Here is a 26,646-nt window from a genome sequence, read left to right as displayed (position 1 = left end):
GCCGCCTATTGGCCGGAAGGTCCATGTATGAGGCGCCCTATTGCCCGCGGCGGACGTCAATCTCCCGCGGCTGGCGGGGAGCTGAGGGCGTCGGGTTCGGTTACGCCGCGGTCTGGGGGGGGGAGGGAGGCGGAGGAGGAAGGAGGGAAGGTTGGTTGGCTGTTCGCGCGGGCTGTGTCGGCGGCGCGGAGGGGAAGGAGAGGCCGGCCGGAGAGCGAGGAGAGGCCGAGCGAGGAGGCCGAGGAGGGAGGCGAGGCGAGGCCCGGGCCCCCCTCCCACTCGCCGCCGCCGCCGCCGCCGCCGCCGCAGCCATGACGCTGGAGTCCATGATGGCCTGTTGCCTCAGCGACGAGGTGAAGGAGTCCAAGCGCATCAACGCCGAGATCGAGAAGCAGCTGCGGAGGGACAAGCGCGACGCCCGCCGGGAGCTCAAGCTCCTCTTGCTCGGTCAGTCCTCAGGGAGGGAGGGAAGGAGGCGCCCCCGCGCCCTCCCCAGGGAGGCGCCCCCCTGCCATGGCACCCCCACCCCATGACAGCTCCCCATATCATCTCCCAGCCCCTACTCCATGACAGTCCCCATGTCTCCCAGGCCCCACCCCATGGCAGCCCCCACATGATCTCCCAGCCCCCACCCCGTGACAGACCCCCATGTCATCTCCCAGCCCTCACCCCGTGTCAGACCCCATATCATCTCCCAGCCCCCACCCGGTGACAGACCCCATATCATCTCCCAGCCCCCCTCATGATCTCCCAGCCCCCACCCGATGACAGATCCCATATGATCTCCCAGCCCCCACCCCATGACAGTCCCCCATATCATCTCCCAGCCCTCACCCCGTGACAGACCCCATATCATCTCCCAGCCCCCACCCGGTGACAGACCCCATATCATCTCCCAGCCCCCACCCGGTGACAGACCCCATATCATCTCCCAGCCCCCACCCGGTGACAGACCCCATATCATCTCCCAGCCCCCACCCGGTGACAGACCCCATATCATCTCCCAGCCCCCCTCATGATCTCCCAGCCCCCACCCGATGACAGATCCCATATGATCTCCCAGCCCCCACCCCATGACAGTCCCCCATATCATCTCCCAGCCCTCACCCCGTGACAGACCCCATATCATCTCCCAGCCCCCACCCGGTGACAGACCCCATATCATCTCCCAGCCCCCACCCGGTGACAGACCCCATATCATCTCCCAGCCCCCACCCGGTGACAGACCCCATATCATCTCCCAGCCCGTGACAGACCCCATATAATCTCCGAGCCCCCACCCCATGGCAGCCCCCCCATATCATCTCCCAGCCCCACCCAATGACAGCCCCCCTCATGATCTCCCAGCCCCCACCCGGTGACAGACCCCATATCATCTCCCAGCCCCCACCCGGTGACAGACCCCATATCATCTCCCAGCCCCCACCCGGTGACAGACCCCATATCATCTCCCAGCCCCCACCCGGTGACAGACCCCATATCATCTCCCAGCCCGTGACAGACCCCATATAATCTCCGAGCCCCCACCCCATGGCAGCCCCCCCATATCATCTCCCAGCCCCACCCAATGACAGCCCCCCTCATGATCTCCCAGCCCCCACCCCATGACAGACCCCCATATAATCTCCCAGCCCCACCCAATGACAGCCCCCCTCATGATCTCCCAGCCCCCACCCCATGACAGCTCCCCATATCATCTCCCAGCCCCCACCCCGTGACAGACCCCATATCATCTCCCAGCCCCCACCCCGTGACAGACCCCATATCATCTCCCAGCCCCCACCCCGTGACAGACCCCATATCATCTCCCAGCCCCCACCCCGTGACAGACCCCATATCATCTCCCAGCCCCCACCCCATGGCGGCCCCCCCATATCATCTCCCAGCCCCACCTAATGACAGCCCCCCTCATGATCTCCCAGCCCCCACCCCATGACAGACCCCCATATAATCTCCCAGCCCCACCCAATGACAGCCCCCCTCATGATCTCTCAGCCCCCACCCCATGACAGACCCCCATATCATCTCCCAGCCCCCACTCCGTGACAGACCCGCATATCATCTCCCAGCCCCTACTCCATGACAGTCCCCATATCTCCCAGGCCCCACCCCATGACAGACCCCCATATCATCTCCCAGCCCCACCCAATGACAGCCTCCCTCATGATCTCCCAGCTCCCACCCCATGACAGACCCTCCATCCTGTGACAGACCCCCATATCCCAGCCCCACCCAATGACAGCCCCCCACATGATCTTTTAGACACCACATAACAGCCCCCCACATGATCTTTTAGACACCACATAACAGCCCCCCACATGATCTTTTAGACACCACATAACAGCCCCCCACATGATCTTTTAGACACCATATAACAGCCCCCACATGATTTTCCAGCCTCCACCCTGTGACAGCCCCCCACATGGTATCCTAGACACCTCATGATTTCCCAACCTCCACCCTGTGACAGCCCCTCATATCATCTCCCAGTTGCCACCCCAATGTAGCCCCCTACATGATCTCCTAGACATCCCATGACAGCCCCCCACATTATTGCCCAACCTCCATGGCACCCCCGCACATGATCTCCCAGCTCCTACCCTATGGCAGACTCCCACATTATATCTCAGATACCTCATGGCAGCCCCCCACATCTCCCAGCCTCCACCCCATCACAGACCTCCATATCATCTCCCAGCCCCCACCCCGTGACAGCCCCCCACATTAACTCCAAGCCCCCTCATGACAGCCCCTCCCATGGCTGCTCTCTGTGGCCACCCCACTCATGATCTCCCAGCCCCCATCCCATGATATTCTATTCAAGAGCCCCCAGGGCAGCCCCTCTCAGTCCTCCATGGCAGCACCCCATATGATTTCCCAGCCCCCCTTCCCCTGTGGCAGCCCTATCCCAGCCCCCATATGATCTTCCAGCCTCCCCCATGGCAGCCCTCTCCTAGTCTCCGCCTTCATACTATTTGAGGTGATTATTTTGCTTCTGAGTTGCGCAGGACCCCCCAACTCTGCCTAGGGGAGCTGCCTCCTCCTGTTGATCTCATCTGCTGGTGCTCCCTGTAGGGTGGTGGCAGAGGGTCGGCTGGGCTCGGCTGCAGTAGAGGAGCTGGAGTGTAGTCCTGCCGTGCCCCAAAGTCTAGCAAGGCTTTGCCAGGGTGTCAGCTTTGCCTCTCAAAGGCTCATGCCCTGAAACTCTCCTGAGAGTTTGTACACCCCCCCCCCCCCCCATTTGCTCACCTTCTAAACTGCAGCAGGGCTAGGATTCACCTGTTTCCCATATTATTGCCAGGGGGGTTGGTTTCTTAAGCTGCAAAAGAGATGGGTTCCCCTGAGTTCTGCTGCTTTTAAGATCTCTCTCCATGCTTATGCCTCCTTTCTCATTTCCTGTTTTTCTTTACTTATTAGTATTAATAGACTGCGTTTCCAAGGTTCTTAAGATGCTTCTTAGGCAAAGGATGTTTTTCCCCTGGATTCTGCACTCTCTTAAATTACCCCACTTTTGATTCCCTGGCCTTCCTTAAATTTCAGTGATAACTAAGAATGATTTTGAGGTTTGTAATCTGGTTGTTTATTTGTACCCCAACTTTCTCCCCAGTGGGGATTCAAAGTGTCTTGTATGGTTCTCTTCTCCTCCACTTTAGTCTCAAAACAGGCCTTTGAGGAGGCTAGGCCAAGAGTGTGTGACGGGCCTGAGGTCACCCAGCAGGTTTCTGTACCAGAGTGGGGATTTGAACCAGGATCTCCTAAATCCTAGTCTGACATTCTAACCACAATACCAGACTAGTTCCCTAGGCACGTTTATCTCCTCCACCTTACAGACACACCCCACTCCTGTCAGTCCCTTTTGCTAAGATTGTTTGCAGGACGTCGATATCCAACAAGTTGTTCTGTATCGAAAATGGCTTTTCGTGACTCTTTCCCCATCCCCAAAATATATCCTATTCCTGATGATGCCGTTTCAAGCCCCTTTTGGGTGCATCTTTACCCTCTAAATTTTTCTTTAAATCCCCTACACATGACATTTTGTATATCCATTTTCTTTTTTCTAGGCAGTTGCCAAGCTTATGAATAACCTTTCCTCACTTTCATCATCGCAGCCCTTTTTGATCTTCTAGAACTGTAACAGTTTGTTCCTAGAGTTTATCTGCTATAGAGGAGAAAGCTCTTCTGACACCTTACACCCCTGTGAAGAAGCCCCCCACCCTTCTGATCCTGTAACTGTTAGCCTCACGCATTCCCTGGTAATGTTGTTTGTTTTCTTTGAAAATCATACCTGCGTTCTGCTTCCTAACCCTAAGTTGTTTCTCCTTGCATTCCTCCTCCTCCTTACCCAGTTTATGTAATGTCCACTTCTCTTCTTTGTGCTCAAAAGAGCAGGAGATTATGTGATCAGGGGTGTGGTGGGCCATCTTCAGGAAGCAGAGCCTCTTGAGAGACTGAGTGCTTTGTTAAATCCTAAAACCAGTTTTTGGTATTGGTGTTAAGAACATGTTTGCTTTGAAGTCTTCTCTTTATTTAGTAAAATAAGGGTTCTGCTTCATCTGGGAGGGGGCCATCTCACCAGGCATAGACTTTAATATCAGGTGGCATCCTGTGTTGCTTCAGACACCTCCCTGGGAACTTCATTCTCTTCTGACAGCTGTCCGTTCTGTTTTGACACCCAGACTAGTGTTTGTGGATGTTTTCATACATTCAAAGGACCTTCCCTCGCATCTGGCTCCTTAGTTTCACCGCCAGTCTTGCTTGCTTCTCTGTGGGATTCTTTCAGCAAGTTGTCCATTTATAGTTTGCAGTGTGTTCCTTGTTCCCTGCCTTTTCTCCGTATCCCAACGTTTGGGGTGAGGGGGAAATTACATCTTCTCAGAACCTTTCTCTTGGTCCTTAAACTTTTGCTGCTGGTTCTGAATTGAGCTGAAGATGCTTCCGAATGTTTGTGTAAGGTTTCTTGCTCCATCTCCATGTTGTGTGGAATAGAGCTTTCCCCCTTTCTGTGCTCCAGGTGCTTTGTCTGGGCAGTGTTTGGAATGAGTCTTGGAAGTCTATTCTGCTCTTGGTTTGCATGGGCTTGTATGTGTGTATGGGGGGTCATCAATATCAAATAATACTTTAGGGAGAGGGCTTATCTCTCAGTAGCACTCATGGATCTGAAGCTGCTAGCTCATCTGAATTAAACTTTGTTGGTCTGCCACAAGCAGAATACAAACCATTGGCGGGGGGGGGGGGGATGGCGTGTAATAAAGTGAGACTTGTAATTAGTTTCCGAAACAAAGCATTAGGGCAGGTGTCTGCAATTAGGGAGAAGAGATTGTTCTTTGCAACAGCAAAGGAAAAGTGTTCTGTGTATTGCTCTTCCTCGTCTTGTTTAGCTTCCCGCAGCACTGTCCAGTTGTGGAGAAGGGGAGGGGCTGTGGTGCTTCTGTGTACAGAGGGAGAGTACCGGCTTCATTTCCTTTCACGGATGTCGGGGAGGGGGCATGGCTCAGTGGAAGAGCATCTGCTTGGTATGTAGGACGTTCCGGGTTAAGTTTTTGGCAGGACAGAAATGCTCTAAATCAGTCTTTCTCAACCAGGTTTTCATGAAACCCTGGACTTTCTTGACAGCCCCAATTTAATATATTTAAACATTTATCAGGTGATATGACCATATATGGTCATGTTGACCCACCCACCCCTTCCCAAAATGACCAGTGATGGGCCTGGAGGGGGGTGAGAAGGGAAGGGGCTCTGGGTGGGCGTGTCCACAGCTCTGCTTCCCAACTATACTTTGCAATCTGCACGATTGCATCACTTCTGGGTTTTCTCAAAGGCTGAAGCATGCTTCATGGTCTTCTCAGTGGTAAAAAAGTTAAGAAGGGCTGCTCTAAATGAATGACTAAATACTGAGCTAGGTGCTCATAGGGCTGTTTTGTGGGTTCGTTACGGATTTCTTATTGTAATTTTTACTAAACCCTGAATATAGATTCAGATGGGTAGCTCTGGTAGCCTGAAGCTGTCGAACAAAGTCTGAGTCCAGGGGCACTTTGAAGACCAGCCAAGTTTAATCCTGGGTATAAGAATTAAACTTTGTTGGTCGTTAAGGTACCTCTGGACTCAGACTTTGTGCTAAACCCTGACTATGTCACAGGCTCAGCATCTCCAGACAAAACAGTCCATTATAATGACGCTCGGTGGCCGAATGTTGCAGTTAATGCTTGAGGGCAGCAAATACATCTGTAAGGCATCCAAAAAAGAAATCTCTTACAAGTGGCTCAGCCTTTTGCAATCGAGTCAACCTGTGGGGAAGTCTGCTGGTCTGAAGCCATTCTTGACTGCTGTTCTTTAGCTGCACTGTGGTGCTTATGGTGCAAAGTCAAGTTAGTGGTCAGGCTTTGTCTCGTCCCAGTAGATCTGCGGGGGAGGCGTCAGGGGTCAAGGTGTGTCCCACTGCAGGATCCTGAAACGTGGTTCGAATGGGAAATGTTATGGATCACATTTGGGGCTGCGTGCTGTCCCTCTGTCCTTGGAGAAACTGCCTTCCCGGAATATTTAAGCTGGTACTGAAGCCTTGAAGTGCCGTTTGACACTCCTCACTCCCCTGAGTAGTAAGAGCAGGGTCAGTCAAACTGCGGCCCTCCAGATGTCCATGGAATACAATTCCCATGAGCCCCTGCCAGCATTCGCTGGGGGAGCATGGACATCTAGAGGGCCGCAGTTTGACTACCCCTGAGTAAGAGGATGGAAGGCCTAGCTCCCCACAGGGTCGTTTTTCTTGAGATGCAAGGGAAGATCCAAGGTTGAGGATGTTCTTTCCATATGCTGGCCAATAAATCTGTTGAGCAAAGCTTGGGGGGTGGCAGCCGACAGATGGTGCTCACCTTTTCAAAGCAGCGTTCACGTCCCCTGAAAGCAAACAGTCTCCATTGTCCGCTCAGTGCTTTCTCTCTCAAGCTCCGGCCTCATTCAAGCATGCAAGGAAGGTGTTTCCAGTCAAGCAGTAGCCCCTCGCAGTCAAAAGCCACTTAGGGAGGTTCTTCTAGCCATTAGGACCCATTAAAGAAACCTCTTTAGAAATTAGTGGCACATATGTGGTCTGGTCACAATAGAACAGTGTTCCCAGTTCAGTGTTTCCTTCTTCTTAGCTCTGGACGTGGCTGACTCTTTAAATTAACTTAATTGTTTTACCTAATCTGTCAGCTGCTGTTGGCATACCAGCAGTTCTTGGAGTAGATTATTTGGGGGGTGTGCAGGGGATCTTTTGGTTGTTGTGATGCAGGAGGTGCTTTTTCTTGTGTAGCTTCAGTGGCTCTAGGGGGGCATTTAGAGAAGGGCAAAGATGGAGAGCAAAGTTGGTTGGATTGATGGGGTGCTCCAGTTGTCTTCCTGGGCTTCCCACATGCTAGGGACAGTTTGCCAAAGTGGTCCTTTCTGAGATGGAAACACTGAAACCCAGAGTGTGACTGCAGGTAGGTGCATTTTTTTTTCCAGGCCAAGGAACTAGACTTACTTGAAACTGAGCCTGAAACAAATAGACCTTTAGGATTTTGTGTAGGGGGGTTGTGGATGCTCTCTCTAAGCATGTGTAGCTTATCCCATAGTGCAGCCTTTCTCAACATTCTTACCATTGAGAAACCCCTGAAACATTCTTCAGGCTTCAAGAAACCCCAGATGTTGGCAGATATGGTTAGGAAGCATAGCTATGTACTCACCCACTTGGGGCCCCTCTCTTTCCCACCCTCTCCAGGCCCATCAATGGTCAGTGTGGGATTGGGGGAGGGAGAAGGTTGCCATGACCATATATAGTTATATCACCTGAGAAATGTTTAATAGATTTTTCAAATATATTAAAAAATTAACTCCCATCCACTTGGGAAACCTTTCCAGGGCTGCCAAGAAACCCCAGGGTATCATGAAACCCTGCTTGAAAAAGCCTGCCATAGTTTGCTTGCTTCTAAATGCTGGGCATTGTTTAGAGCAGGGGTAGTCACGCTGTGGTCCTCCAGATGTTCATGGACCACAATTCAGCAAATGCTGGCAGGGGCTCATGGGAATTGTAGTCCATGAACATCTGGAGGACCACAGTTTGACTACCCCTGGTTTAGAGCACTTCCACCCGCATCTTTTCAAGGGACTCTTTAGAGGGGACGCTGTCATGGCAGGAGGGGCCCTTGGCTGCATTTATCCCGGAGCTCCTTAAGCGGCATGCCCCAAGCCTAACAGGATTGCACATGCAAAAAGGAGATAGCAGTGTGGAATATATCCTGCCTTGGTACAGGGGAGGGCTTGAACAGCACTGGTCTCTCCCGCTTTGCCAGCGTACAGTCTGGGATAGCTGGGACAAGGGCTGTCCCCAGGGCAGGCAGTTAGCTATTGCCTGACAGGTTGGGGAAATCCCTGATCTGTTCTTGAGCCTGGTGGTTCACTGGGCAAAGGGGAGGGCAGAACAGAGGTAGGGAGTCTGAACGGAGCTGTCCTGTCAATGAAAGAAGCACACCTGTTGAAGCTGACTTTTAATCTTTCCTCTAGCACCAGAAACTGTATTGGAAACTCCGGAAGTAAAAAGGAAAGCGCAGTAGGCTGGATTCAGACATCTGTATCCGGAGTGCCATTCTCAAATGCTCTCCATTACAGATGTACAAACCTCCCTTCCTTCGGAGGACTGGTGGTGTGTAAAAATATCCCAGAATCCTTTCTGTGCTTTCCGGAAAGGAAGTAGTTTCCCCTAGCTTAATGTACTAAATGAAGCTGCCAGTAGCAGAGAGCACCATGTCCTGGTAGTCTGCTGAGCTCCTTCTACCTCAGAGAAAATCCAGCCTGAATCCAGAAGACAGATTGGGCTATCCAGAAGGGTGGGGGAAATTCCTGATGGCGTGGTGGTAAAGAAAAGGATCTATCATTCCCACATTCTGGGAACTCTGGAAGCAAAGGCAGGCAACTAAGCAGTTCTTTGGTTTTATGTAAGGATGGGGGGTGGGGGAGGAGAGAGAAGGATATTAACTAGCATCAATGATTTAAGAGGCAATTTGGAAACCTGGATCAGCCTAATGGGGAAGGCTGACAGTGTTCTAGAAATCGCTGGTGTTTCATACAGACATTTGATGGGAGCGGCAGGCATTGCCAAAGTGCATGCGAAGGGCACAGCTGGTATTGCTTATCATTGCCAACTTATCCTGGCCGCTAGAGGGGTAGGGGTAGAGAAGAAAAACTGGTTAGATTTGTCCACAAATTTCAGGGGACTTGGTCGTCATCTGGGATGGGTGCTTTCCACTGACATTCCCTTGAGAGAGGTTGGGTCTTGCTTGTGAGGTCACACTTGGAGGTGCCCTTGATGCCTGCGTACCCCAGTGTGGCTTGTAGGCTACACACTGCTCTGAGTCTAACACAGGCTTTCTTAACCAGGATTTTGTGAATCCCTGGGGTTTCTTGGTGGCCCTGGAAGGGTTTCCAGAATGGGTGGGAGTTAATTTTGTATATACATATTTAAATTTGTTAAATATTTGATCAGGTCAGTGGATCTCAACCTGCCTAATGCCACGACCCTTTAATACAGTTCCTCATGTTGTGGTGACCCCCAACCATAAAATTATGCAAGTGTTCTTTCACAGAAATTAAATTGAAACTGACCCATGGCGTGAAGAACCATTGTTCATGATTGTATATAACTTGTTTTCTTCCCAGGGTTTCTCAGTTCAGCTCTGCCTCTTCAGTCAGACGAATGCTCTATCTCGGATCTACCCCGTAAGGCTATTGTGTGGATGGTGCCCCCCACCCCTGGCTAAGCTGCTTGCCCTGCCGCAACCCCTGTGAAAGGGTCACTTGACCCCCAAAGGGGTCCCAACCCCCAAGTTCAGAATCACTGGATTAGGTGATATGACCATCTACAGACATGTCAACCTGCCCCCCAATGGCCAACGATGGGCCTAGAGGGGGTGAGAAGGGGAGGGAGGGTCTGGGGGGGGGCGTGTCCACAGCTATGCTCCCTAACCATATTCTGCATGATTGCGCCACTTCTGGGGTTTCTCAAAGCCTGAAGAAGGTTTCAGGGGTCTCTCAATGGTAAAAAAGTTGAGAAAGGTAGGGGTGCTGAACCTTCCAGAAGCTTGACTCTAAGACACTCGCTTTGGAGGGAGAGGGCCTCTCTCCAGAATTTGTTTACTTCATTCGCCTTTTTTCTGAGACTCAAGGTGGCTTACAAAACAAACAATACAGTAGGTTTTGGATTACGGAATTGAAAAATAGTGCAGACAAATGCGGGCAATACAAACAATGTATGCCATGATATGATAAGCAGAAAATACAAAAAATACAGTGGAAGCTAGCCCCCCCCCTGACCTGGGCAGCCTTATCAAGGCCTGGTGAGGCGGCGAGGGGAGCACTGGTGGGGACTCCCCCCCCCCGCCGGACCCACAGTCCCAGGCCCTCCCCCCATCCCCCCAGCCTTACCTATGACAGCCAGTCCAGTAAAGCGGGTTGACATTTTTTCCATGTAGAAGAAGTTGGGATGCGGCCAGGGGTGGGACAGCTTACCCAATTGGCCGTTTGTTGCACGGACAGTCAATTAGGTAGGTGTTGTCCCAACTCCTCCCACCACCTTTGCCAGGGATAACCAGAACCTTGAACTGAACCTGGTAACTGATCAGTAACCAGTGGAGTGCCTGCCAGATGGGAGTGACAGGTACATTCAACTTGGGGTCCAAAGCATGAACTTAGCAAAAATGTCCGTGGACCCCTTTTTGTGGCTTGTTAATTATGGAGTGCCATTAGCATCAGTGGTGTTTTACAGAGAAGCCGTGCTATGGTCACCTTGTAGGTGGGCTATTGTAATGGCAGTCCAAAAGCCACCTCAGACACTCCAGTTGGTGCAGAGCATAGTGCATTCCAAGAGGGTAGCCGTATTGATCTGTAGTGGAACGACTAGATGGGAGTCCATTGGCGCCTGAGAGACCAGCAACATTCTCAGAGTAGGATGAGCTTTGGAGAGTCCAAGCTCCCTTTGCAGGCAGGAGTAGAAATGGAGATTCTCCTTGTCAGACAGTTGGAGGTGTGCTCTGGGTTTGCACCCTTCCCACTTTCTGATAGGGATAAAAGGACCTGGAGATCTCAATTTCTCCTCATGTTTGTATTGCCCGGGACTCTGGCTGCAGTGAGGATAGATGGACGCCTCTGTGTGGCAAATGTGTGTGTTTGGCAGTAAACATGGGCATTTTGAACGAGAAGGGAAGCCCTCATGGTGCTCTGGTCTGAGGATTACTGCTCTCCTGAGGGACAGGGGTCAGTGAGGGAGAAAAGTGGGATCCTTTTGAAGCCTTCTGGGCAGTATATAAAAGAAATTGTACTGAAATTCAATATATACATTATCACAAATATATTGCATTGGAAAGGTTCCTTGTTTTTCTGTTGGCCTTCTGGGCGGTGGCAGGATTTTATCTGCTTTAAATCCTATCCTGCTTTCTCCAGGAAGACCCTAGAGGTGGCTCACAACATTTCAAATACAAAATTAATTAAAAATGCAACTCTAAACTCCAAGCCTGATAAAAAATTACATAATAGCAATAAATAAATAAACAAACAAACAAATAAATAAAAGGAAGTCAGTAAAGGAGAGAGAACCAAAAATGAATGAATGAATGAATGAATGAATGAATGAATGAATGAATGAATGAATTTTTAAAAGGACAGTGCTTCTTGTCCAGCAAATAGCAGAAAGCACAGTGGTGTCAAGGACCCTGTGGAGAGGAATGCCAGCCTCCAGGTGGGACCTGGGGATCCCTTGGAATAATAGTTCATCTCCAGAATAACGAGGCCAGTTCCCCTGGAGAAAAGGGCTGCTTTGGAGGGTGGATTCCCTTGCATTATTCTCCACTGAGGTTCTTCCCTGCCCCAAATCCCACCCACTCCTGGCTCCACCCACAAAGTCTCCAGGTATTTCCCCACCCAGAGCTGGCAACCCTACCTGTGAAGGGTAAGAAGAGAGGGTTGGAGAGTAATGCTGAGGAGAATTCTGCATGCTGGACGTGGGGAAGATTGACCAGGCCATACTGGGGACCTGGCTGGGCTTGGCGGCTGAGAAATGAATTATATTGATTGCCCAATTCTGGCCGGAGGATGGGATGGGCAAGGCAAGCAAAGAGAGAGCCTGTATGGAGAGCCAAGGGGAGGAGATGGCAAGCCATAAACCAGAGGGGCAGGAAGGTGGAGAGGGGGACTTTTAGTGCATTCTCCAGGGAGAGACTGGGGACACAGATTGAATATAGGGAGGAAGGGAGAAGGGCCAGGTTGGGGCCAGGTTTGCAAGCATTGCTAGATGCTTGCAAAATGGAAAGACGAAGCCCCCTAGAGCAGGGACTGGCAGGCAAGGGTTGGCAGGCTTACGTTGCACCAAAATGGCCTTACAGGTGGATGCATTTTTCCCTAGGAGAGCGCCTGCCTAGCCATATAAAGGCAGGGAAAAGTTTTAAGAGCTGGCAAATTTTTGGCCAGTGCCGGCAAGCTTGCTAACTTTCGGCGTGGGGATGACAGAACTTCTAACATTGTAGCTGTGATGACGTGGTTTGAGCAAGAGCCCTTAACAATGTCAAAGGGTTTTGCATGAGACCTACACCACTGGAGAGTGGGACGATATCTAGTACCTGAATTAAGTACTTTGGAAATCTTGTTTCCCTACCATAACAATACTTACTGAGGGTAAGTTTTGCACCGGGGAGCTCCCAGCTAATGTTATAGCTGTTGTTTGGCTATGGCTAAAAGGCCCCCGGGCTCTCGACTGGCCTCTCTTCTAGCATGTTGCTGCAATGAGAATGTCGGGCCCAGGGTTTGGTAACTTAACAGTTTGCAAATATCTCCTGCCTTCTCTTCGAAGAGTTCAGGGTGATACGCCTCAGTCTCCAAGCCTTCCTTTCGGCTTCCACAGCTAAGTGGGTTTATGGCAGGGTGAAGCAGAAGCGACCAGTCCAAGGACATCCAATGGGCTTCCCTGCTGGGAAGTTGGACCTGGAATCTCAAACCAAACGCAAAGCATCACTATATTCAATTTGTGGTGATTTGTGATTGGAAAACTTGATCCGCATGTTTTACACCTTGTCAGTTGCTTAGCTGAGAATTCTCTCATTGGTCATCAGCCTTGAGTGTGCACTTTGTGCTAGGCCTTGGTATGGAGTTAGTCATCAAATTTGAGGCAAAGCAGAATACTTGCTGGTGGCTGTGCTTGTTCCTCGACCGCTGTGTTAACGTGGCTCAAAGCATGTGCAGAAGACGCTTCTTCCACCACTAACAAACAGCAAATAAGGCCCCCCTCCCCAGCAGTTCTCTTTATGAGTAAAATACAGTTGTTTTTCTGAAAGGAAGCCAAGAGTAGGTAGCCGCTTCTCTTCCTGGTCTGGAACTACAGAGAAAATTAGTTGAATCCTTGCAAATGCAGCAAGCCCAGCAGTTAAGAAAGCACAGTGCTTGTACTGTGACAAGTATCTATTTAATTAAAATATTTATTATGTCCCACCTTTCATAGAACTTTAGAGTTGGAAGGGGCCATGCAGGCCATCTAGTCCCACCCCCTGCTCAATGCAGGATCAGCCTCAAGCATCCAGGATAAGTATTTGTCCAGTTGCTCTTTGAAGATCACCAGTGAGGGGGATCTCCCCGCCTCCTGAGGAAGCTGATTCCTCATGGCTCAGGTCGGTGTGCAGGTAAGCTGCTTGTGGCTTAGAAGAGAGAAGGCCTCCTGGCCTGCCGCAGCAACTCCTGAGTTGTCCATGTTGTCCTCTGGTGTTCCTTGCCACCCCCTCTCTCTTTCTCTCTTCAGGCACAGGGGAGAGTGGGAAGAGCACCTTCATTAAACAGATGCGGATAATTCATGGCTCAGGCTACTCAGAGGAGGACAAAAAAGGTTTCACCAAGCTGGTGTACCAGAACATCTTCACTGCCATGCAGTCAATGATCAGGGCCATGGAGACCTTGAAGATCCTGTACAAGTATGAACAGAACAAGGTGAGCTCAGCTGCGGAATTCCCTCCTCAGGGATATGCATCTATCTCCTTCTGTCACTGTCTTCCACCAGCAGGTGGAGACTTACACCTTTTGTCTGGCATTCTCTCAGTGATCTCTCCTTCCCGCCACATATTTTAATTTGCTGCTGTTTCATAGATTTGTTTTAGGGCTGGCTTTGTATTTTATCACACTCTTTTAAATGTTATCTGCCTTGGTGGCCTTGATTAAGCTGAAAAGCAGGATAGAAATGTAGCAGATAAGTGTTCCACCATTGACAGAATAAAAAAAACGAGTGGCTTTTCGTGTTTTGGAGACCCCCGTCACAAAGAGAATGCCGTCTAGGAGCCAGCACCCTGCTTTTCAGAGCCAGGATAATATTGGGGGGTTGCTGACAGAGGAGCATGCTGCTAATATGAAGAAGAGTTGGTTGCTATACCCCATTTATACCTTGTCTTGCTTTCTATTCCCACCATCCCTCCATCTCCCCACACTGAAGGCCAATGCACTGCTGATCCGAGAAGTGGATGTAGAAAAGGTTTGCAGCTTTGAGCAGCCCTACGTAAGTGCAATTAAGACATTGTGGAACGACCCAGGAATCCAGGAGTGTTATGACCGGCGGCGGGAATATCAGCTCTCCGACTCAGCAAAATAGTAAGCAGACGTGGCCTCCAGAGTATCTTGGCTGCTCTGCTGGCACCCTTAGAGTGTGGCTTTGATGTCAGCTTTGGCTGTGGGCTTTTGACAGGGTGTTTGGGGACTCCAAAGGAGATCAGATGCAGCACCTCCTGCCCCTTTGGTTTGGGTGGGACCCTCTTCAGTTTGCACACATTCAAAGAGTGGTGGTCTTGGTTCTTTAAGAAAAAAACAAATGAAAGACTGTTAGTGACCTGGAGGTCTTTTTAAAGCAAAGGGTAGCAGCTTGTATATGCTTCTAAACGTTCCTGAGCTTTCAGGCTGGACAAGCTTCAAGGTGAAGTTTTAAGCACTGGTTTCCGCCGTGCCCCAGGTTTGTCTGAACACAGCAGGAACACTTTTTTGCTTTGCTCCAGATCTCAGGGTCTTCCCTGTGCTGGATTTGTCAAACTTGGTCTCCCCCCCCAACTGCTTTCAGAGTGTAGCGGGTATGGCAAAGGGCAGCTGAGGGCAGAATGGATGGAGGAGGAGCTGCTTATCACATGGCAAGTCTCCATCTCTTCCACTGTAGTCAAGGTGGAGGCTGACATGAGCAGCCAAAGCTGCCAGGAGAAAATCTCCACCAGCCTTCACCTCGTTTTAAGGGGGGGAAAGCTGAGCCTATGCAGGAGTGAGGAAGGGGGCAGAGCCAGAGCCACTCAGGGATTCATTACAATGATTCATTACATCACTGGCGGTCTTCAAGCAAAGGTTGGATACACACTTTTCTTGGATGCTTTAGGCTGCTTAGGGCTCAACCTGCGTTGAGCAGAGGGTTGGACTAGATGGCCTGTATGGCCCCTTCCAACTCTATGGTTCTATGATTCTATGATTCTATGAATCTGCCATCTGGGTCCTTTAGGGGTGCCTCCTTGGGCTCCTGCAGCTGTGAGTCCTCCTGAGCAGTGGGAAGAGAAATAGAAACAGAAACATGATCGGAATGGGGTGAACAAACTCCTCAAAATCTGAAAAAGCAAGAGTCCAGGAGAACCTTCAAGTCTAACCGCATTTGTTGCAAGGGAGTGGCTTTCCTGAGTCACTGCTCACTTTTTCCACGTAGATCAAGATGGGTGGCCGGGTGAGTCTGTCTGAAGCGGCAGAAAAGAGCCAGAGTCCAGTTGCACCTGCAAGACTCAACCCCATTTGGGGCCGGGGAGGAGCTTGATGGTGAGCCACTGCTCACTTTTTCAGATCTGAAATGTGTTTCCTGCTGCTGTAGGCAGACTAACTCAGCCACCCGTCTTGATCTCTCTTGGAAGTATGAAACCCGCACCTGTATGCAGTAGAAAATGCCATAGCACCTGTTTAATTTTACTACAGGGAACTTCTTCAGTTAGGGTCAAGGTGTGGAATCTGCAGTGGGCTTTGCTGTTCAGCAGTTCCCTTCTCCCATCCACATTTGATAAATCTGGTAACTTCTGTGGATGTACAGCAGAAGGTGCAGAATTCAATCTTTCCACAACCATGGTAGTTGTCGTCTTTTTTTTATAAGGGTTGTGCGCAGCGGTGTCCAAATTGGTCAGCGCTGTGCCGAGGGGGCGGGGGGAGGTGCGGGCGCCGGTGCATAACTTGGTGCACACACGTAAGCGCGGAGTTGTGCGCCAAGTTACACACTGGCGCCCGCCCCTCCCTGCAGTGCGGCACCGGCAGCGTCGGCCTGGAACGGCTGATTTGGACGCCGCCTCACACAACCCTATATTAAAGCACAGTAACCTTTGGAAAGCCCTGACCTGGATGTTCCCGGCTAGCCCGATCCCAGAAGCTAATCAGGGGTTAGTCCCGGATCGTCCTTGGATGGGAGACCCCCAGGGAAGTCTAGGGTCGCTATGCAGAGGCAGGCAATGGCCCACTGCCTCTGAGCATCACTCGCCCCGCAAATCCTGCAGGATTGCCGTAAGTCGTACGTGACTTGATGGCAGAAAAAGTGCACTGAACTTGACCACCCTTGAGCAAGATTTGTGCTGACCCAGCCTGATATCCAGCAAAAGAAGTCTGAGTGAAGCAGGGATAAATATATGGCAGTCCGCATTCAGCTCTTGGAGCCTGATGCATGAGATTAAAGCCTGTGCTCTTTCCCAGCGCGAAGCCTTCAGTCCTTTTCTCGTATGTTTCTTGCAGTTACCTTACAGACGTGGATCGTATCGCCATGCAAGGGTACCTCCCCACCCAGCAGGATGTATTGCGGGTCCGAGTGCCAACCACAGGGATCATAGAGTACCCCTTTGACCTAGAGAACATTATCTTCAGGTATTGAATGTGTAGGTTGGGGTGTGTGCAGTGCTTGGACTGCTAGTCTGCAGCTGGGAGAGGTCTGTGTTTGACTCTCCACTCATCCCGGAGGTCTTGGCCCTGTCATGCTGCCAGTTTAAAGTGCCCCTCAGGGTTTTTGTGAAGAGTTTGCAATTCCCTGAGCTTTGGGGAGGTAGCGTGGGGATATAACAGAGGGAGATGCAGTTCTGCTGTCTGATTTGAGTAAGTGCAGTAAGGTGTCTGTTCTCTCCAAGGTCTTGGCCTTTCCACTCATAGGTCACTCAGGGTTTAGTGTGGATCACACCAGAGGCACTTTCTCACCTCTTGTTGTTGTTGTCCAGTTCACAGATTTAGGGAAAATGAAAGGCAAGGCTCCCTGGGCTCAGCTGCCCAAGCTTTGGGTAGTGCGTGTTCTAGAAGGAAGGGGGTGCTGCCCATAGGAAAAGAGTCAGCGGGTAAGCACGATAGGCAGGAGCCTTCCTTTGGCATTTTAGTTCGGATCCCGTGGAAGCATTAGCACCTACAGCCCCCACTCTCTTGCTGGCATTGGCACAGCTGAAGAGAAGCGTTATACAGTCAGCACAATCAAGTAGGGTTGAGCGCTTTGGTGCCCGAAGCAGCCGGTCTCTCCCGATGCAGCCAGTACTGCGCCGTGGGGGAGGAGGGGAGGTGCTGGTGTCAGCTGATCCCCACACCTCCCCCCCCGCCCGTGGCACAGCCCTGGCTGCACCGGGAGACACTGGCCGCTTCGGGTGCCGAAGCGCCCAACCCTACAGTCGAGTGGTAAGATAGTCCAGAGTGTCTGCACAGTGCAGCTTCGTATGACAGCGCTCTGGAGTGTTTGGTTCAATGGCTCGCCAAAGTGCCATCCCACCCCCACCACCCAGAACTGGGGGAGCAGGGCAGGCAGCTATGCTCATAATGCTTGCCCAACTGGGAACCAGTATGAACCGGCTTTCCCCCCATGCATGCATGTATTGGGAGTAGGGCTTGAACACTTCAGTGCATCCCATCATACTTGACCCTTTTAGGATTTTCCCTTAAGACCTATTTTGATGTGGAAGCCCCGGCAGTGAGCGCCCCTCACTCACTATCTTGCTGCTCCATGGGAGAAGCTTCTCCTGATGCTGGCTTTGTCCCCCCCCCCCCCCCGTGTAAGTCGTCTTTGTAACAGATTTTCTCCTGGGGAAGAGTAAATGAAGGGATTGGCTGATCAAAGGTCATTACAGAAAATGAGGGGGGGGTACTAACTATTGCAGATACTTTCGGTTCTGTTTCCCCAAGTCCCTGGAAAGCTCCCCTCCCCCCCTCAATTTCTCACTGTGCTTCTAAGCTTCTTAGGGTATTATCTGGCTTGAACTTGGAGGGCCACATTGTTTATTTGCCTGAAAATGTCGAGTCAAGCATTGCCCTTTTTGTCCCTTCAGAATGGTGGATGTCGGAGGTCAGAGGTCAGAACGGAGGAAATGGATCCACTGCTTTGAAAATGTGACCTCCATCATGTTCCTAGTAGCTCTTAGTGAATACGACCAAGTGCTGGTGGAGTCTGATAACGAGGTAAGTGGAGCGGTTAATTGCGTGGAAAGATGGGCTGTTGAGAAATTTCAAGGTCAGGGCTAGTCAAACTGCGGCCCTCCAGATGTCCATGGACTACAATTCCCAGGAGCTCATGGGAATTGTAGACCATGAACATCTGGAGGACCACAGGTTGACTTACCCCTATTCTAGGGTCTAAGCGGTGGGTGTTTGGCAGAAGACAAATGCTGCTGTTGCTGTTTTCTAGGATCAGAGGAAGCTGTTGGTCTCAAAATGGCCCAGCGAGCACACCCTTCTTGTCCTCTCTTCCTTCCCCCTCTCCCTGGTGCTATTACTGATGTTCTCCCCCCCCCCCTTTTTTTTTTTTTTTTGCAATAGTTCTCTTTTCTCCGGGTTGCCCATCTTGGTTGGAGAGATAGGCCCTGAGTGTGGATTATAGCCTTAGATCAGGGGTAGTCAAACTGCGACCCGCCAGATGTCCATGGACTACAATTCCCATGAGCCCCTGCCAGCGCTAGGGAATTGTAGTCCATGGGCATCTGGAGGGCCGCAGTTTGACTACCCCTGCTTTAGATGAACAACATCCTTTGTCCACGGGCAGTTTGCAGCAGTGACCTGACCCGATCTGACCAGAGACGGCCAACCTCCCCCCCCCCCCCCGCAACCTGCTCAGCTTTGTCAGGCTAGCAGATGGCTTTCTTGCAGTAGAAAGCCAAGGGAGTGGCTCTCAGAAGGCCCAGGCTTCACCAGTTTGGAAATAGTATCTCTGGATGCCAAGCTATGTGCAAAGATGCAGTGGTGATGGCCTCCAACTTGAAAGGGGTGTGGACAAAATCATGATAGCCAGCTTGGTCTTGTGGTTAGGAGTGGTGGCCTCTAGTGTGGAGAATGGGTTTGATTCCCCACTCCTCCACAAGCAGCACCCAAAGTTCTCTTAGAGCTCTCTGAGCCTCACCTACCTCTCAGGATAGGCGATTTTAAGTTACCTTGAGACTCCTCTGGTAGTGAAAAGCAAGGTGTAAAACCCAGCTCTTCTTCTATCGATAGCTACTAGTCATGGCTATTAGTCATGCAGCCTTAAAATGATGACAGTCTTTCCTTCAAGGTCAGGAAAAGAGGGTGCCTCAATACGTGGCATCTCCCTCCTGATGTTATTGACCATCTATATGTGCCCTCTGGCCCAACTGGTCTGTGACTTAGAACTGATGACACCTTACTATTTCTGTTGATGGTTGGCCATCCATTAATGCCTCCAGACTCCTTGGCGAAGTGCCCAGAGGACACAGTAGGTGGGCTTAAGAGCCAGCTCAGTCCAGCAAAGGCTGGCGTGCTGAAGGAGATGCAGTACAACTCCCGGCTCTTGACAGGATCTGTTTAATGCCTACGACCACCTTTGAGAGCTTGGGTGTGCTTGCCAGGCATTCTACCATCTTTGCCAGGTGCAACAGCTTGAGCTGGGCGTCAGCATCCGATCTAGCCACTAGGATCCATGCAACAGTCACCTTCAGTCTAGACTTCTGTAACTCACTCTATGCAGGGTTGCCCTTGAGGTTGATCCAGGAACTCCAGCTGGTCCAGAATGCAGAAGCTTGGCTCTTCATGGGACTCTGTGGAAAGCATACGTTACACCAGTGTTCTCCCAGCTGCATTCTGGAGACTGGAGGCAGAATCTGATTCAGAGTTCTGATTCTTCAATTCAAAGCCCTAAACAGCGTGGGACCCTTGTATTCCGCTGTATCCTCCAAAGAGCATTAAGATCTAGTGATCAGCACTTGCTCAGCACTTGCAGAGGGTGCCTTGTAAAATCAGAGCCCTGTGGGACCTTTAACAGTTCCTGAGGGCCCAGTTGTTCTGCCAGGCCTATGGTTGACATCAGGAAACTAATGCTGCCCCCCCCCCCCCTGCTCAAGAATCCCACCCAGGAAACATCAATCCATAAGGGTTTTCTTAGGAGGCAGCTTTTAAGAATACAATTTAAACTTATGTAGTAACTACTTTAATTATGTAAAGTTTATTATTTTGTATTTCTTGTTGTTAACCTGGCCTGAGCCAAATGGGAAGGGTGGGCAATAAAAAGTTGTTGTTGTTGTTGTTGTTGTTGTTACTATGGTGCTTCAGTCCCCCCAGTACCAGAGGCCTCTTTGTATTGGTTGCTGGGGGGGGGGGAGAGAAGCATCTGTTGTGGTCCTCCTTCTAGACACAGCTGGTTGGCTGTCGGGTGAGCAGAATGCTGAACTTGGTGGGTCTGATCCAGGAGGGCTGTCCTCAAGTTTTTAACTTTCACACACTGTTGTGTTGACATAGTGGATGTTTTGTACTTAAAGTCTGTTATGTGTGAGTTGCTAAGGGGGGGAGGGGGGGCTGAATGATGGAGCTGTAGAAATTGAGCCACTGTCAAAATGTTGAGGGTGTGCTTGGGTGCTGTTTGAGAGTTGAGGGTTTTCCATTGCTGCCTTAAGGGTGAAGGTATCCTGATTCTGCCCAATGGTTGGGTGTTGGCCTTTTGCCCCTCTCACCCTTGGTTGCTGTCAGTTGTGGCCACTTTCAAACCTAGCCTCGATGACATCCCACAGGAGAGCTCTAGAACTGCCTGTGAGCCTTTCTCCTGCCCCCCCCCCCCCATTTCTACCAAGAAGCCTCGAAATCCTCTTTTGTCCAACAGAACCGGATGGAGGAGAGCAAAGCCCTTTTCCGGACCATCATCACCTATCCCTGGTTCCAGAACTCGTCCGTCATTCTTTTCCTCAATAAGAAAGATCTGTTGGAAGACAAGATAATGTACTCTCACCTGGTGGACTATTTTCCAGAGTTTGATGGTAAGAAAATGCTTGGTGGTGATGGTGGTGGAAGGGTTAAAGGACTCCCCAGCCCAACCTGCTGCAGCACTGTCCAGGCAGCTGCTTTGCCAATCTGGAGAGTTGAGGGGCCAGAAAGTCACAGGAAATGCGACTGACCACCTGGTAAGCTTAGGCAGGCAGCTTAATCATCTGCCGACTGCTGGGACGTGAGACACAAGGGGCAAACCCGTAAGACGGGCAGTCCAGAGGCACATTGTGCTTCTCATATCCCCTGGCAGAGTTGGTCCAGCAACTGTGTATGGAAGGGAGTAAAGGGCTCAGCCCGCCTTTCCTGGTCTGAAACGGTAGAGCAAAGAGTGGATCCCTGGAGTGGTCTAAGGTCAGGAGAAGGGTTGGAGGGAGGGCTTATGTGGCCCCTGTGTCCTGGTGCCATTCTGGATAGGGCCCGTGCACACTTTGGAGTTTTAATTCCTAGCACAAACCTCTAGGTGCATGTGGGTGACTGACAGGACCCCACATGGGGTGGGTGTGGCTGGGCCACGAGGATGTTAAAAAGCACGGATTGGCTCTTCTCTTAGCTGTTGTTGGAGGCCCTCCTGATGTGGCTGTTCGCTTGATCCTGGCTGCTGCTGCTGTGTCATGAGTGAGAATCTGTTGAAGTTCCCCCATAACAGAGAGAGGCTAAACATGGTAGAGGCCAGGAAACTTTGTTCCCCAGTTGCTGCACAGTGACTTGCAGCCAAAGTGCTTGGGAAGGGAGGAGCCGAGCGCCTGCTGGTCCTGTTGGGCTGGAGTGGCGGGGCCTTGGGACGCCATCTGGCTTTCCTGCCCCTGCTAGGAATTTCCTGACTCTAACCATGGTTCGTCCCACCCCATTGTCTGCTGCAGGACCCCAGAGAGATGCACAGGCAGCCCGGGAGTTCATCCTCAAGATGTTCGTGGATCTCAACCCTGACAGCGACAAAATTATCTACTCTCACTTCACGTGTGCCACAGATACGGAAAACATCCGTTTTGTCTTTGCTGCCGTCAAGGACACCATCTTGCAGCTCAACTTGAAGGAATACAACCTCGTCTGACCTTGATCTGCCTGCCCACTCTCTCCCGCCTCCTCGGGAGATCTTTTTGTTGTGAAGAAAGTAAGACGAGAGAACCACATGAATTTAAAAAAAAAATGTACAGGAACTCCCCCCCACCCCACCCCCACAAAATCTTAATTTTTAATGATGTAATGATTGCAAATTGTCTGATCTGTGGAGTGGCAAGTCCTTTTTGCTCGCTGTTTCCTGGGGACTCTCGCGTCTGCCCCACAGAATAGCTGATTTATTGTTTGTTTTTTTAAAAAAAACAAATTTGCTTTTATTTCACAGTTTAAGACATCGGCTGGGGACATGTTTTGCACTCTTCTCTGGCACCTTGTTGAATCTCCTGCTCTTTTGCCAAACAGTCCAGGTGGCTCCCTCTTGGGCTCAGTCACATTGCGTCAGCCACCTCGCGCTCTTCTTTCTGTTCCCGTGGTAGAAATCCTTGGCTTTCCGGCCAAGGTCACGTTTTCACTGGAGTTTATGGGGTTCTGGTACTTTCCATCTTGTGCCATCGGGTTTCTTGGGTGTGATTTGCTCCCTGTGCCAGATTGCGACCCTGGGGCTGCCTCATCCTGAAGGAGTCACTCCAGGCTGTGCTGACACCCTCGCGGCTGGAACGGGTGCTCTCCAAAAATCATGCAAACAAAACAAGCCATCTGTTCCCCTCCCCTCATTCTTTGTACCATTTCACTCTAGTTCCCCCCCCCCTTTTCAATTATGAAAGTTATATGGAGACTGTGATTTTTTTAAAAGTTATTCTATACATAGTTTGCTACATATGTTGTGTTTTTGTTATAGATTACAAACTGAGCAATAGCTAATGAGCCTGGGGAAGTGCCTAATTGTGTGTGTGTTTTTTAATTTTTGAGAAAAAAAGGACGCTCACTTCAGTAAAATCCGCAAATGTGTCTGAGGAGGTGACGTTCCTTAGTCAGTGAAGCTAGAATTGCGCTGGGAGGAAGACAGGCAGTCCCAGTTCTGCCTCCTGATTCTTGCCCAGAAAAGAGCAGTGAGTCTTTGGCAGGGATGAGGTCTCTGCAGGGTGGAAGCCAAAGGGAGTTGTTTTGGACTATGTAGCTACGGCTTGCGGGAACAGAAGCTGCTGTCCCCATGTCCCTCCCCTCCCCACCTTCATCTTGCCAACTTTGGAAAACTTTGTCTGAACAGAAGCACTCAACACAAGTATTTCTTCCGGGGCTACGGAGAACAGCACCTGTCAGGCCGAATCCAGATTCAGGGGGGTCTGTTGGGAAAGGCAGGGAAGTCGCTGAAGCATGCAGAGCAGAAAAGGCTCCCAATGTGGACCCCGGGTGCCAAATGAATTCCTGCCAAGCTTGCTTGAAGCCAAATAGGAGACGGTGCCAAAAACCTTCTGCTAATCTGTCGGGAAGATGCGCTGCGGCGGGGCAAAAGAACTTGCGGAAGGAAGGAAGGAACGGCAGGGCTTTCTCAGCCTGCCCTTTGCGTTGGTGGCATTCAGGTGGCGTTAATGTGACCCAAGGACAGTGAGCCCGCCAGTTTTCCAGAAGACCGCTTGAGACTTTGTTTTCTTCTTTTTCTTAAGCCTGTTGCTGCACAGCGGGCTGGCCAAGGGTATGCATCACATATGCTTTTATCTCATGTAGAGAAACACTAGGAGAATTCCCTTGCACAAGAGGCATTAGGGATTTTCTCCCTCTCCTTTTTCCTTGGTGCGTTTTGGACTCTTAACACTAAACTCTAGGCTGCACACTGAAACTGCCACATTCTGGGTGGGGTGAAGGTGCCACTGTCCGGTTTCACGGGACACTACAGCAGCAATCGGGCACAAGCCACACTGTGAATGAGGTTCCTGGGGACTTTTGCACCTCTGGTGTGCAGTTGCATCCTTTAGACGGTGATGCCAGGGAGCAGGGAAGCAGAGGCCTGCCGGGGGTCCTGCTAGTTTGGTGAAGAGGAGGGTGTGAAGCAGTTGCCACTGCCTGGCAGAACAACCAACATTCCCGAGAATGGTTCTGAGTGGTGGACGTTGAGGGGCAGGACTTCCTGCAGAGGCTTTGCACAGATCGTGTCTCTGCCCCAAATGACTTTTGTTCTGTACTTCTGGCAAGCCCTGACTTCTTGTCGATGTCATTCGCCTGGATTCTCTTGGGGAGCAGGTCCCTCCTGCCACCTCTGTCTGCGCTGTGTCCCCTGAAGAGCTGGCTGCTCAGGTCTGTTGGCTCGGAGTGGCTGTAGCGTTTGGCCCAAAGGCCAGACCTGGATTTGGTGCATGGATTCACTCATTGGTTGAACGAGCCCACGGCACAAGGGGGTCGTTCTGGCCGTCCGAGTAGCCACTGTTGGAAGGGAGCACCCTTGGTGTGGAAGTGGGAAGAAGAAGATGCCAATTTAGTGAGCAAGTCCCAGCAAGTGATCCTGGGTTCTCCAGGCATCCTCACTTTTGTGGTGGGCGTGCATGCGCTTGCTCACACTGAATACCAAATCCCCCTTGGATTTTCCTCCCTTGTGGTGGTGATGGGAGCCACTGAAGGGTCAGGAGGTGCCGCGGAAGCCAAGGGACAGTGTTTTTGAAACTACGCAAGCCTCCAGAGTAGTTTGGAGTAGAGGCGAGGGAAGCCATCAGCTGGCCGAGTGGGGTTCACGGTGCACTTTAAGGATCAAGAGAGCCCTGCTGAAGACACAGGAGCCTGCCCTCCAAACCGTCACGGTCATCTGGCCGCGCACAACAAGAGGATTACAAATGCATCATTCCATTTCCTCGCAGAACTACGCAGTGATTAGCCAATATAACGAGCAGTTGCCCCCCTCCCCCTTGAGGACATGTCTTCCCTTCCCTGGAATTCAATTCTTTTGTCTGTCATTGCCTTCAATTGTGTGTGTGTGTGTGTGTGTGTATATTTTTTTCTTATACGTTTTTATTACTACTTTGAAAATGTGCTCCAGTTTGGCGTGCGTGCTCTGGCCATTTATTGTATTGCGCTTAACAGAAACGAAAGTTGTTTTTTGAGTCCAACAAGTTAACGTCTGTAACTTTCAGTACTCCGTGTGCGTGTGTGTATGTGTGCGTGTTTTTTTTTTTTTTTAAGCGTTCTGGTTTGTGCCAATAACATCCCCCCCCCCTCCTTTCTTTCTTTAGGACCAGAGACTCTTTTACAAAAGTGCCAGTGTGGTGGAAATTTTATTTGGTTATACTTGCATATTATAAGCATCCGAATTTGAAAGAGAAAAAAAAAAGAACCCTTCCAGATGTCCATGGACTACAATTCCCATGAGCCCCTGCCAGCAAACGCAGACAGAGGCTCATGGGAATTGAAGTCCATGGGCACCTGGAGAGCTGCAGTTTGACTACCCCCGAGATTCTAATCCATTATCCTATTTAAAGAAAGAAGGAAAAATACTATATAAAAAATGCTGTTTTTAAAACCCTTTTTGTCATTTTGAAACTGCATGTGGTGTTATGCGTGTGGGTGGGGGGGGAGGGGGGGTCTGGAGGGTGTGGCCTGGGGTCGAGCTTAGCCCATTTTCTTGTCTCTCTCTTTCCAGTACGTGAGGCAGAAATGGGGGTTCTTGGGGCACTGCAGGCCTCTCGTCTGCTGGGTGCTGACCCTCATCGTTAGAAGTACCTGATGGAAATCAATTTTCATATCTTTCTCCTGAAATAAATTGTTTGAAATTGGAATAAAATTTGTTCCTTAAAAAAAAAAAAAAAGCACATCTGTGACCTGTCTTTGTTCTTTCTCCTGGATTTTTAACAGTCTTGAGCAGGGGTGGTCAAACTGCGGCCCTCCAGATGTCCATGGACTACAATTCCCATGAGCTCATGGGAATTGTAGTTCATGGACACCTGGAGAGCTGCAGTTTGACCACCCCTGGCCTTGAGGCATTCCCTGTGCTGATCTTGGGATGTTTCAACAGATTGTGAAATTAGTGTGAATCCAGAAGTGCTTAGTGGTTCTACTCCGCATTTTTTAAAAGATTTCTTTCCTTTAAAAAAAAATAAAAGCACCGCAAAAAACCCCACGGATTTTAAAAGAAAGGTATAGGCGAAGTGGAGGCAAAAATGTAACAGTGGTGACCGTTTCTATAAAAGGATTCGAAATAAACCCCTGTTGCCTATTTGCCATGTGTTCAAGCCCTGATAGAGTTCTGAGGATGAGAAGCCATGGCAGGCATGGAGTTGGGAGGGTCTCTCTGTGACCGGGATGACACGGCAAATGGCTCTTCAGCAGCCGGAAAGCGTCCTTTACAACTGACGGAGAACAAACCGAGGCCTTGAAGACCAACAAAGTTTCATTCTGGGTAGAAGCTTTCATGAAAGAACTTTGTTGGTCTTCAAGAGGCCCTTGGACTCA

At 50.6% G+C, this 26,646-nt stretch overlaps 1 protein-coding gene across 1 annotated transcript; it reads left to right on the top strand.

Annotated features, from left to right (window-relative positions):
• The first annotated feature begins 112 nt into the window (after positions 1-112).
• On the top strand, positions 113-23,149 carry GNA11 (G protein subunit alpha 11). The gene is made up of 7 exons (XM_077332132.1): positions 113-447; positions 13,787-13,971; positions 14,468-14,622; positions 16,762-16,890; positions 18,321-18,450; positions 21,092-21,245; positions 22,116-23,149. Exons 1-7 carry the CDS (start codon positions 312-314, stop codon positions 22,304-22,306), a joined length of 1,080 nt encoding a protein of 359 aa, XP_077188247.1. The 5' UTR covers positions 113-311; the 3' UTR covers positions 22,307-23,149.
• Positions 23,150-26,646: the final 3,497 nt, after the last annotated feature.

The sequence above is a fragment of the Paroedura picta genome, chromosome 4 (genome assembly GCF_049243985.1).
Source record: "Paroedura picta isolate Pp20150507F chromosome 4, Ppicta_v3.0, whole genome shotgun sequence".
NCBI lineage: Eukaryota > Metazoa > Chordata > Lepidosauria > Squamata > Gekkonidae > Paroedura > Paroedura picta.
This window is presented reverse-complemented; position numbering and strand designations above follow the sequence as displayed.